The following is a 13,136-nucleotide window of genomic DNA, read 5'->3' on the forward strand; positions in this document are numbered from 1 at the left end:
ATGTATCCCATGAATTCTCATACATTGAGAAAAGATTGTACATCTTTGTACCAATTTGGATAGTTAAAGCATTCTGAACGTTCTGAAACAATTCTGGATTGAAGAGTACAGTTTTCATTAACAAAACCATACTACTGGCAAATTTTCAATGGATACATTTCACAAGACCTATAAAAATAAAGAACTCAGATCTTCCGGAAAAACACTCACAGATTATTGCCATCAAGGAATTAAAGTTGCCGATGTTAAAACACTCCCGAGCCACGTCAATGAAATACTCGATCATCCTTGCTCGGTGCTTCTTCTTAACAGGCTGCATAGAAAAAGAAAAAAGAGGTCAGCGATCTAACATGTAGGCCCAACAGATATATAATAAGCATGAAAAAATAATACAGAGAGAGCTAGAAGAGAAAAAATATTCATTTTCTCACCATACAAATTTCTGTAGCAACCAAGTAGCTGAGGCGATTAAACCATTCCACGTAAGCCTCTAAGTTACGTGTTTTCTTCCGTTCACTGTAGCAACTCTGTAGAGAAAGTACAGTGAGCAGATGAGTTGGAGGGAAAAAAGAGTGTATCAGGCTCTCAATTCTGACAGATATGGGCCATTATTCTCAGTTTACGGATCAGGAAGGCTTTTTAGGACAAGAAGAGGGTAGGTGGGGGGAGAGAGAGAGAGAACCACTAACATTCTGGACTCTCCGTACAGAAATATGCAAACCTCTCAGCAGAGCCCAGTGAGACCCCTGGGTCTAGAAACAGATTCTGCTGCATCCATGACAATGCTCTTCTCTTCCTGAAAACGAAGTTACTCTGGGTGGGAACTGTCCTCAGAAGCACAATTCAAAAAAAAAAAAAAAACTAAGGGTGGGGGGTGTTTGGGCTGCATTCTAAAACAAGCCTGACCAATTAATGGGACGTGAATGCCAACTGCTATCAGCACAATCGCAAGGAAAAGCTCAGAGTGCAGAGGACTGACTAGAAAATTTTCTATTAAAATTAAGTCTAGGACAAAATTTTAGAACATTGTGTAGCAAGAAACGAAATCTCTTCCAAGGTAGATAAATGGAAGCCTATCTTTAGTGGGGGTCTTTAGTGGGGTGAGTGACACAATGTTCAAAAGCAAAAAGTAATTAAGCTCATCTCCGAGTTCAAGGCCAAGCTTGAACAGGTTAATTACAGCCCTCTTGCCTTCCTTCCAAAAGAAACAAACAAAAAAGTCCACTAGCCTTCTATTGCAAAACCTAATCTTTGCTTCCTGTGCTGAGGGAACCTATTCTAAGGCCGGAAAACAGCTGTTGCTCCTACTCCCAAAGGGGAGCTTTCATTAATGGGTGATGCAGTCTCTGCCTAAAAATTCGAAATGCTTCTGGAGATCACTGGGGGAAAAACTTATGTGCGTACACTGATTTCACAGTCCACGCCTAGAGTTAGTTCCTTTACATACGGGCTTCACTCAGGCAACGACCTGACACGAGGCGTTCACGTCAGGACGGGAGGCAAAGCAGGAAAGACCCTTCCTCGGCCGGGTGTGCGTCCGGTCTTCACTGCCCTGCTGCGGCTGACTCACGAGCAGAGCATCCTCTCGTATTTATTCCTGGCTTAATCTGCTAAAACCATTATGCTTTTATCTCCCACCTTCATCACCACAAATGCCTGCATCTACTTGCTTATTAAATTTCCCAATAAGGAGGTAGAAGAGGCTAAGAGTTGGTGATAGGATAAGAATATTTTCAAGGCACTTGGAGATCAGGCTCAGAAAAGGCAATGAATCAGACATGGCTAATGAAAAAGAAACTTTGTTTGTTTTTGCTTTTTTGCGGGGTGGGGGTAGTTAGATTGATTGATTAATCTGAGGTTCTGGGGATTGAACCTAGGACCTCGTGCAACCTGAGCATGGATTCTATCACTGAGCTATATCCTCCCCCGGCCCTCAAGAAAACTTTCTGATTTTAAAAACTGAAGCAAAATTGTCCCAATTTCTGCCTATTATACCACAGCCATAGACTAAAGAACTCCATTTCCAATTTCAGGGCTGACCTCTGGGTAGACCAATTACCTTGTCATTGTCCAAAGGGTCCTTCTGCACAAATGCCTGAACAAATTCTTCTGGGCCAATATAATTGAGCCTCTCCTGAAACACAAACACAGCAGGTCAACAATATTAAAGACAACAAGAAGAAATGGGCTTTCCTTTCTGTCTGTTGACCTTTGACACTACCTTCATTATTTTTTGTTTTGTTTTGTTTTGTTTTACTGGAAGTACTGGGGATTGAACCCATGCATGCTAAGCATGTACTCTACTACTGAGCTATACCCCCCCCCCAAACTACCCTCATTTTTTTATGCAGCTTGTAAAATGAGCCTTTAATCCTCAATATTGTCATCATCTTCAAGGTCTGAGCAGGGGCAGTTTTCTGCTTGAGTCAATGTTACATTAGAGAGTAAAAGGCTGAGCGAGTTGTGGAAAAATTAATTAGAGGGGGAAGACGAGGAAGGTCAAGAAATGCTGCTCCTCAGACTTGCTTAGTATTTATTTTAAAGTGAATTCCCAGAATATCAGAAAAACTCATATTCAAATGTCTATAAACAAAACATTCCAGCTATTTGAAATAGATTATTTCCCATCTGGGTTATTCTAACCTCTCCCCTGACATGACTGCTGACGAACACATGTCTGGTTGCCAAAGCAAACCGAGCCTGGGTTATAAAGGACAAGGATGACAAGGCCTCACCAGCTCTATGTGAGTCAGCTGCTGGGCCAGCGTGTAAGGGTCACTGCAGACCGTAATGATGTCCCTCTGTATGGACTGGGGCTTGGTCTTGAGAACGGTGAGCCGATCTGTCGACGTGGAGCTGATCTTCGCCAGGACATCCTCGTACTGGCTGAGTGCAGCGAGCTTGCGGATTAGACACTGGAGCATCTGCTGGACATTCTTCCTATATGTCTGCCAGGGAGTAGAAAAGGATTACCTCCTCGCTCTACTTGAATGTTCTCACCACTGTGTGAGCTCAGGCCCTGGACTTAAATGATTTTACCTTGATGGTGGAGAACCACCAGGTAAAATGAGGGCAGTTAGAGGATTCAGCTTACCTCTAAGTGAGCTAATGGTTTAAAAGAGACACATACACATAAGGTGTCTTTTCAGATCTCTAAGAACAAAATGTTCTTTTCTCGAGCTGCTCTTGAAAGTACAATAAAAGTTGGGTCATGAAAACACTACCATGACATTTTAGATGAGCAACTGAGGAAATCCACTATAATAACCACATATATGGACGTAGAGATGATCATACTAAGTGAAGTAAGCCAGACAGAGAAAGACAAATATCATATGCTATCACTTACATGTGGAATCTAAAAGAATGACATGAATGAACTTATTTACAAAACAGAAACAGACTTACAGACATAGAAAACAAAATTATGGTTACTAAAGGGGGGAAGGGTGGGGGAGGGTTAAATTAGGAATTTGGGATTAGCAGACACAAATTACTATATATAAAATAGATAAACAAGGTCCTAATATATATAGCCCAGGGAATTATATTCAACAGTTTGTAATGAAAAGAATATGAAAAAGAATATATATATATGTGTATAACTGAATCACTGTGCTGTACACCAGAAACTAACACAACATGTAAATCAACTACACTTCAATAAAAACAACAACAAAAAAAGAGAACCACATATAACTAATGTTCTCTGGGCTGGCACAAAAATGTACTGGTTTTCTTTTGGTAGATTAAAATGCATTGATCTCAAGTCAGAGCATCCTTTTCCTAATACTTTTTTTTAAGGGCCACCTTCCTGATTTCTTCACGTGTCATTCTCATCAGTCTAAGGGCACAGACGGCTACCTGACAGAAATACACCATTACTGCCTTCTAGGTAAGTTATGTATCCATATCAGAGAAAGGCACACAGGCTAATTCAATGCTAACGTGGTCCTTAAGTTAATAGCTCCAAAGGACAGTCCCAGTGAATTTATAGATATCGAAAGCCCTATGTTCATGCTTCACTGACTAATCAGCTCCTTTTCAAAAGGCACCACAACCTCATTTTCTGAGATTAATTATCTGAAAAATAAATGGTATCTGACCTAAAAGTATAAGAGCCATCTTTTTTTTTTAACAGAGGTAATTTGGTTTACCAGAGCGTATTTCAAAACTTTAAATGAACAGCATACTTAAGCCAAGGAAAATTATAAACACATCTGGAAATGATTAATTCTCACATAGTCAAGGCAAAGAAAGCACACACAGCCTTCTTTCTTTTCCTCTACTTGTCTGGTGTATATTCCTCTGAGTTCTTTAAACTGGTCCATTAGATGACCTTTTTTCTTCTCTGTCTTCACAGACCACCCTAAAATCACTAATGAAATACCTAAGTGTTTAAAAAAATGAGCCTTCAAAGAACCTATCTTCCACACAGCATTAAGGTTATCAGTTTAGAAGATGCTATCTATTTAGTAATCTGCCTGTCACTCAAAAGAAAATGCCTCTTTCTTTGGAATCCGAAGCAGTTAAGGCCAAATTGAGGGCTATTTAAATCCCTTGCTGGGGGTAGGGAGTGGACAGAATGGGTGAGGAGGGTCAAAAGGTAGAAACTTCCAGTTATAAAATAAGTCCAAGGGATGTCATGTACAGCATGGCGCCTATGGTTAACGATACTGTGTTGTATATTTCAAAGTTGCTAAGAGAGTAGATCTTAAAAATTATCACAAGAAAAAGATTTGTAACTATGTAAGGTGACAGATGTTAACTAGACTTATTGTGGTGATAATTTTGCAGTATACACAAGTATTGAATCATTATGTTGTATACCTAAAACTAACATAATGTTAAATGTCAATTTTACCACGATAAAAATAAAATAAAATTTTAATAAAATAAAATAAAGCCCTCATCCTTATCTCCTTTGCTTCTTCTACTTTCATAATCTTGGGTTACATAAAAAAAAATCTAGGAACTTAAAATGGTTTCTTTGGTCTTCTGTTCCAAATGTCATTAATAAATGCTCCCAGGTGATTCTGACATGCAGCAAATTTTGAGAACCAATGCTCAAGTAGCACATCTGGTGAAAGATTCTTATTCTACACTTTAAAAAATGCTTTTTTAGGGAAGAAGTAGAGGAATGTACAGTGGAGGATTCAGCTAGTGAGCAAAAAGCAGCAAAATATAAGGGGGAAATGTATATAATGTGTGTAATATGTATATAACATATGTATATAATGTATATAATAGGGTATAGGGGAAAAGCTATTCAAATAAGGAAGTACTAGTCTGTGTGTGTGTGTGTGTGTGTGTGTGAGAGAGAGAGAGAGAGTCTGAGAGAGAGAGAGACAGTAGGAAGATGTAGGCATGTGATCTTCTAAAAGTTTGCTGCTACCATTTGGTCCCATTTGAGAAACCAAGCTCCGTGTTACTAGGCATGCTTCCTTACTGAATCATATATTGCTAAATAAGTACTTATTCTTTTTTATAACTTCAAATGCCAGTGACAGTAATTACCTGGCAAATAAAGACAGAATAAAAATCAGACCTTTAAGGAAGAGAAAATTGCATTCTACCCACTATAGTCATTTGTTATGTTATTCAATCATTAGTTTCATTTCAGCCTTCTTGCAGGCAAGTCCTAATAAACCACTTCATTTTGGGCAAATCCCTAGAGGGGAAACATATTAAGCCATATTAGGTGGAACTGTCCTACCAAATTCAGAACCCATCTCAATTATACACAGGGCACACCTGGATCCACTGACTGCCAAAAAAAAAAAAAAAAATCCCTGAAGTCCCAGGCAAGAAGCAACAAGTCCCAACCCAAGCTCACACTCCTTCCCATGGAGAGAGATAATTTTTTCAGTAGAGGAAAATATTTTTCTCCTATTTCCTAATTGATTAGTTTGTTCACTCATTCGTTCATTCATTCATTCAAATACACCTAAGTGCCTATTAAATGCCAGGCACTGGGCTAGGAGCTAAGGATGCTGCGTGAACAAAAGAGGCACAGCAGGGAGTCTAGTGGGGAAAACAAGCCATAAAGAAAGCAAGCAATGACTAATCACAGAGGGCTATGAAGGTAAAAGTGGTGACGGCCAGTAATGGGGGTGGGCAATGATCGTGGCTGGGGTGATGAGGGAAGGTCTCTCTGAGGACAGACACTTAAGCACGTGATAGAAGCAAAGAACTGAGGGAAAAAGCATCCATCACAAAATTTTAGAACTGAAAGGGGCATTACTACAGGGAAGTTACTTCTATGATTTAAGAAATGAAGAAGGAGCAGGGAATTTAGGAGACTCACCAAAGCACTCAGATCAATCAGCCAAGTGTGGACCCAACTCCAAATACTGGATATAAGTAGCTGAAGGAACATCCCACTGGGAAACCCAACCTGATTAAGGCAGGGGACAACTCTCCACCCAAGCCCCAGGTGAACCAGCTTCTTGGTTAGACCCGGCTCATCTTCTCATCTCTTTCCACACTCAAAACCATCTGAAAACCTCAAAGTTTATCAAGGATTTGTTATTAACACAGGAGGGCTGATAAGAAGCTGAGGCACAAGGCTGTCTGGTGCCCTGGCCTGGTTCCACCCAATTCCTGAGTAGCTTGATCCTGTTAAAAGGATCAGATGCAATCCGGCCAACACCGGTGGAAATGACCCCCTCATGGGCTCCCATGACAGGAACAAAAAGCCATCCATTTGGCATTTTATCTGAAAAAGGTTTTTAAGGTGCTCCTCTGGGGAAGAACCAAGTCACTATTTCTACCTTTTAAAAAGGCAATAGAGGGGAGGTCAGTTAACTGCCATACCAAGTTAAGTTGTAATTAATTGTACCTAAATGTTTCTTAACTGAAATGAAACAATGACTGAGACAGGGCTCAACCTTCACATGAGAAAAAGTCCTTATGATGCCACTAATCTTTTGAGCAGCTTTTCATAAACTTAGGTCACTAAGCCAGCACACACCCTGCCAAGCAAACCAACAGCTCACCCCGTTATTTACTTACAAGACTATGATGCTTAACTTTTGCCTTTGTGAGTGAAGGACCTACCAATTCCTACCTGGTAGAACCTGTTACGCGCAAACTAGCAAAACGATTAGAACAGTTGTAACTTGCAAAAGGACTCGGGACCACTCATTCAGCCTTAAAGAAGCAACGGCTGCCTGGAGCACCAGCGTTCAATGTAATGTCATAGGGGAACTGTAAAAGGATGCAAGTGCAGATTTTTCAAGTACTAATCTTATATAATTTTAGTATGATTTTTTTTTAAGTCAGAGAAAGTCGTATTAAAATGGACTCATGAGAAGCAGACAAAATAGGTAGAGTGTCTTGCTACATGATCTTTATAGCCCAGCTCTGAAAGAATGATTTCTCCAGGAGGGTTATTCATAATGGGAAATGTATTTTAAGACAATGAAACAAGACATCACTGCCATTGCCAAGTGCTTTATCTTCTTCTACGTGAACATGTTATGTCTGTGCCTCAGAAACGTGTTCCCAGGAGCTCGCCAGCAACACAGAAACTACAAAGACATCCCTGCCCAACAAGCCTCAGCACAGCACACCAGCCCTCCAGGCCTGCTTCAAAGAGGAGAGCTTTGAATTTGTCAGAGCTGGTTAGTGCTTATCAAAGGCTCAAGTGAGAGAAGAGATATTTATGAAAGATTATCTAACAGCCTTACTTTCCATCTCCACCTAGTCTAGCTGCGAGCCTTGAATCGACTTCTGGGCACAAGACTTGGAACCTTTTTTCTTTGTCTTCTCCACTCCCAAAGAATTAGCTTTGCTAATTTATACTTTAATCTTATGGCTTCAGTTTTGTTTTGTTTTGTTTTATCAAAGAACATTTGTTATAAACACTATACAGAGCACTTTTTCATGATCCTATTCACAAAGTCCTCGTCAGAAAGCTTTTTAAAATTTCATTTAATTAATGCCATGAAGAATTAGTGTGCTTTTTCGGAGAGGGGGTGATTAGGTTTATTTATTTTAATCATTTTTATTTTAATGGCAGTATTGGGGATTGAATCCATGACCTCATGCATGCTAAGCATGCGCTCTACCACTTGAGCTATACCCTCCCCACCCTTTTTTCTTTTCTGACAGTGAAAATTATATAACCAATTGTATTTCCCTTTTATCTGGAGCTTACAGTCAAATCACAGCAATCTTGTCCTACTGTACTGGTTCTCAATATTAGCATATTTGTTTTCTCTCTTCCATGGAATAAACTATTTCTGATTTATTAATCTATTACTTATTACCTGTTAATATATAAATGTTTTTTCATATGTACTAGTGTTTACATCTACTGGTGTGATATTTATTATCTAACTTGGGTCAAACCTTCTTGGAAGGAAGAAAGGTATAAGTAAAATAAAATGAAAACACACTTGCAACATGAATCCTGTGCATGAATTGACATGACCACACCCCCAAACTAATCACATAGAACTCAAGATCACATCCCTTTGAAGTGGGATTCCATCATCATCTGCCTTTGACACACGAAACAGACCAATATGCTATGAAGAGGACTTGCCCAAAGGCAAAACAGAAAAGACACAGTGGAGATTCTGATGCAGAATTTAGTACTACTTCCCACCAAGACCCTGCCTGGAAATCCGAGTGGTCGTGCTCAATTCAGGTTACCAACCTCCTCGCCACTGGCTATTCGGTGAGCCAGATCTTTTAAGTTTCTCATCATTCTTTCATCCCGAAAATCATAAGGAAATGTTTCTGTCCATTCTGTCAGGAGTTGAAGAATCTTGGGTGCGATTTTTCTTATCTGGTTCTAGGAAGAAAAAGCAAATATAATTCAGCGATAGCTCTCAAATAAATAACTGCAAACAGCGCCATTGATAAATTTCCAGTGCAAAGTCTTTGGGGTTAAAGAAGCTCTAGTCCCCCTCCCCCAAGTCAATGCCAAGTGCTACCAACTGAAGGCAGGACCTAGGGTTCTTCCGTGGCACTAGATTTATATTGTGTTCTTTACACCATCCCCAGTTCCCTTTGCATAGCCGAAATACCATTCCTGGACCTCAGCCTGGGGATAAGCTATGGTTAGTGGAGGAAACCAACTTCACAAAATCTAAGCCAAAAAGTTACCAAACCTAACAGAAAAAAACTGTAAAGTTCAAAACACACCATTACCTTGTCACCATTAGGATCACTTAGTCTCTGGTGCTCAATACATAAGTGGCAAACTTTGGCCATTAGCTCATACGGATGCATAAATAACCGAGAACTGAGTAGGAAGGTAAATATGTACGTTCTCTGTGGCAAAAGAAAACAAAAAGTCATTGTTACACTCTCTCTGAAACTAATATCTTTCGTATAAATTTTACATCTTGTTTCATTAAGCTCTCTTAAAGTTAGAACGCTGTTTCAAAAGTGATGCTTACTAGTCGTAAAACAACCCGAGACGGAGTTTTCCTTTACCTTCAGATGTATCATTCCCCTTGAGCTATACTAAAAATAACAGAGGTACAGGGTAAGTTTCACTACTGAATTATTCACAGCACATTTTTACGTCTATCCTCTGGGAGCCAGGATACCAGGACACATAACTTGGTCTAGTAAAGAAGAATAAAGTTCAGCCTGAGGAGATAAATCTAACTTAAATACACCACCCGTACAGAATCTCTTTCTGTGTCCAAATATTATGGTAACCCAGTGCAAGCCAAAAAAACAAAAAAACAAAAGAACACTCAACCCACATCAACTCAAGAATTCTCCAGTGTGTCCATTATAACACACTGGAGCATTTGTGTGCTTGTGTCAGAATGTTCAAAGACTGGCTTTCAAATAATCTACTGACTTGCTCAAAGGCTAAGCAATTTGATAAAACACAATAACACACTATATACTTTTCTTTAACCACATTGTCTCCCAAGAAGCCAGTAATGAAGTAGTGCTTATTTGTTACAATAGTTTCAGACTCCCCAATAAAAAGGAAAATTCCACGGGGTTTTCTCCCCCTTCGGCGCCTTCTGTAGCTCATAAACACTTACAGGGCTGAACAAGGGATGCCTTTTACTTTTGATTACAAGTTTTCCCTGTGTGGCAACATATTTGAAAACGCTATGTAACAAATCACATACAGAGAGATAACTCAGTAAGAAACACTATGGTGAGCTACAGAGTCAAGCACAAACGATCCTTTCCACACCAAGGTCATTATTACATTTATAAAAACGTGTGTATCTTGTGTCTGGCTATTTTCATGAAATCTTTATCAACAACCAGCTTCTGAATAACCAGGGCTGCTGCAGCACAAGGAAAGGGGGCAAAACTATCACTTGCCCCAGAAATAAACACCTGGCTTTGATGGCTGATGCTGGGAGTGAGATCATGAGTAAATTATGCAACATTTCAAATTCCAATTTTCTCCTTTCCAGTCTCTTGGAATTGCTATAAAGGCTGAGAAAATGTAAATGAATTTCCTAAATTAGAAAATATTATCTATACAAATGTTGGTTATCAAAGTAAAACAAAACATAAGCAAGCAATGTTATCTGATGTCCAATCAATAAAGAATTGCATCTTGAATATTGTTTCTGCTCTCTTTTTTATGAAGTTTCCCTGTGTAACTTCCCTTTTCTCAGCACAGTGATAGTCTTGGAAACCAAAAAGGGACTAAACATTCAAGCAGCATCCAATGTTCTCCAGTGTTTCTATTTAAGGACCAAGGTGTATGTATGAATCAAACCTTACAGAAACTTCACTGAGATGGTATCTGACGGCCTACAATGTGATATCAACCCTTAAAATAAAACTGATAAGCGGATATATCACATCCAAGCTCAGTCTGATCTCAAAGCACTCAATAATCAAGATGCAATGTTTCATTAGGAAATCCTGAGAAGCCTAGACATAACTCCGTAGTTTCTAGGGTCCCTGTCTACTCTGTTGGAATCTCTACTGGACACCAAGGATGTGTTTCAGAGGCACATGGATACCTACATCCGGATAGTAATCCACATTGGGTACTAAGTGCTGGATGAGAGCTTCCAGGGATCCGGAGAGGAGGTTGTTGTCATGGTAACACAACCCTCCACAGCTGTCCTCTGCAGACTGATAGAGGTTTCTGTTGTAGCCACTGCTGTCAAACATTGCTGAAAAGGGAGGAGTCTGAGGCATGCTTTCCTAAAATGAATTTAAAAAGAAAAAAAAAACATAGTGTCAGTAATATGCCGTCCAAAAGAAAAGTAAACTTTAACAGGCATTAGGCTTCCAAAGTAATGAAACAGGCAATTTTAGAAACAGGTTAAGTGCTGAGACAATATCAGAACCCAGCAAGAAGCAAACTGCTCTCTGAATAGCATATTTTTGAGTACTAATCTCATCCAATCAAATACCATAAAATACCTGGATCAAAAGATCCAATCTGCCCCTAAATTCAAGTCTCTGGCTGCCATGTGCAGATATCACTCCTTCACATCCGCTTGTGGAGGGGAACTCAGCTTCAATCTGCTTTATCACACTGAGTCAAGCACTATTCTAAGGTGGAAAGGCGTACGCCTTCAGAGTTGGTTGGGAAGAGTAACACAACACTTAAGAAACAACGAACTAGCACTGGGGCATAGGAGGAGATAACCAAAACAGAAGATGAAAAAATGAAATGATAAAAGAGGCCTCAAATTAAAGGACATAGTCTGTGTGTGTGTGTGTTTACAGATGTATGTACATACCAAGAGATTTAATGCTGACTTTCCAGCTTTCACTGGAAGATCAGATACTACTGATTCACCCCTTGTGTCAAATTCTTTTGGGGGTGGAGGGCTCTATAAAGCCTCGGTTCTCAGTAAACACACGGGCCAAGAAAGCACCTGATCTAGGCAACAAGAGCACCGGGCCGTCCTCTCCATCTGCGCGCTCTGCAGCTCACAAAGCCCTTGTGAGAGGGCGCTCGGTGGGGGCCAGGCGCTATTAAGTTATTACTTGGATTCCTAGGGACAGAGCTCCTGGCCAGAAAACAGACACCCGGTTTCTGGCAGCCTGTCTGGACAATGGAGGCTTTCAGGAGCTGACGAGACTGAGGGTTTCAGAGGCAAACAATGAGGGGAAGCCCAAATTCAGGTCTCCAGGACTGACAGGGACGGGGTGCGTGGAGGATGCAGGAGGACACAACCTGGGCTGATCCTTCTTCTCGAGATGCTGAAAGATACTTGCACCCGAATGGGGGAGGGGGGTGGAGTCTGAGAGACACACCCGTCACTCCTAGCGCATCTGTTTCAGCTCCAGCTAACAGGGGTCACAGCATTGTCACTATATGTGTGTGCCAGGGCAGGGGGCGGCCAGGGATGGGGTGTTGGAAAAAACAACGTCCACTATAGGGCCAGCCTGGCAGATGAAAATGGCCTTTAGGGAAAGGAACACCAAGAAAGAGAAACAGGAAAGAAGCTTCAGCATTTTCTGCTCTATCCCATCCACAAAATCATGCTAAGGGAGTTTGTAAAAGGATCCATGAAAAAATAGCCACAGTTGGGAAGACAGGGAGGATGGAGACTCACTCTGTCTGGGGAGACGTGTCACTACCAGAGCCATCATTGCCATCCCTCTCACTTGGGCAGGACATGATCACAGCCTAAGGATCAGGAACTACGGGATGTAAACGTTACACAGATGCCCCGCGCTTGGTAAGACCTCACACGTAGAAATTACGGTGAAATAAATAACTCAATGTTAACATTTTATAAGGCAACGGACAAAGTTATGTTTCCACCCTCTTCCAATTGCCAGTTTTCTGTGAGTATGATGCACGTGCAGTACAATCTCCATAAATGTGTTGTCCTTGGTGGGAAGAGAAACAGAAGGCCATGTACCGTTCCCCTGAGATGCTCAAAACTGAGACTCGGGACCTGAGATGAGAAACAACTAAAAGCCACTTCTGATGGCCTGGAAGGAACCTTCTGTCTGGATGTGGTTACCCGTCTCTGGCTTAAAAAGCTTTAGATGGTTAAAACCACACAGCGTCCCTGGTATCCAGGACGACAAGTAGAACTCACTCTGTCATGCTCTTTCGAGTTTTGGGGTTTTTTTTTCTGCCAAGAACTATGAATTTTCCTTGATTTCTTCACTTCTTTATTGCTCCTGAAACTATCCCAATAAAGTGCTTTGAGGAG

At 40.6% G+C, this 13,136-nt stretch overlaps 1 protein-coding gene across 3 annotated transcripts in view; it reads right to left on the bottom strand.

Annotated features, from left to right (window-relative positions):
- RASGEF1B (RasGEF domain family member 1B) overlaps positions 1-13,136 on the bottom strand; it is a 181,455-nt gene that overhangs the window by 15,326 nt on the left and 152,993 nt on the right. For all 3 annotated transcript variants that reach the window (XM_072942199.1, XM_006198215.3, XM_072942212.1), the window contains 7 exons: positions 10,975-11,157; positions 9,163-9,285; positions 8,666-8,803; positions 2,736-2,948; positions 2,060-2,134; positions 432-527; positions 211-313 (listed from right to left, as the gene is read on the bottom strand). In XM_072942199.1, the coding sequence (XP_072798300.1) occupies positions 211-313; positions 432-527; positions 2,060-2,134; positions 2,736-2,948; positions 8,666-8,803; positions 9,163-9,285; positions 10,975-11,157 (931 nt within the window). The remainder of the gene's footprint in view (positions 1-210; positions 314-431; positions 528-2,059; positions 2,135-2,735; positions 2,949-8,665; positions 8,804-9,162; positions 9,286-10,974; positions 11,158-13,136) is intronic.

The sequence above is a fragment of the Vicugna pacos genome, chromosome 2, assembly GCF_048564905.1.
Source record: "Vicugna pacos chromosome 2, VicPac4, whole genome shotgun sequence".
NCBI classification, from domain to species: Eukaryota; Metazoa; Chordata; class Mammalia; order Artiodactyla; family Camelidae; genus Vicugna; species Vicugna pacos.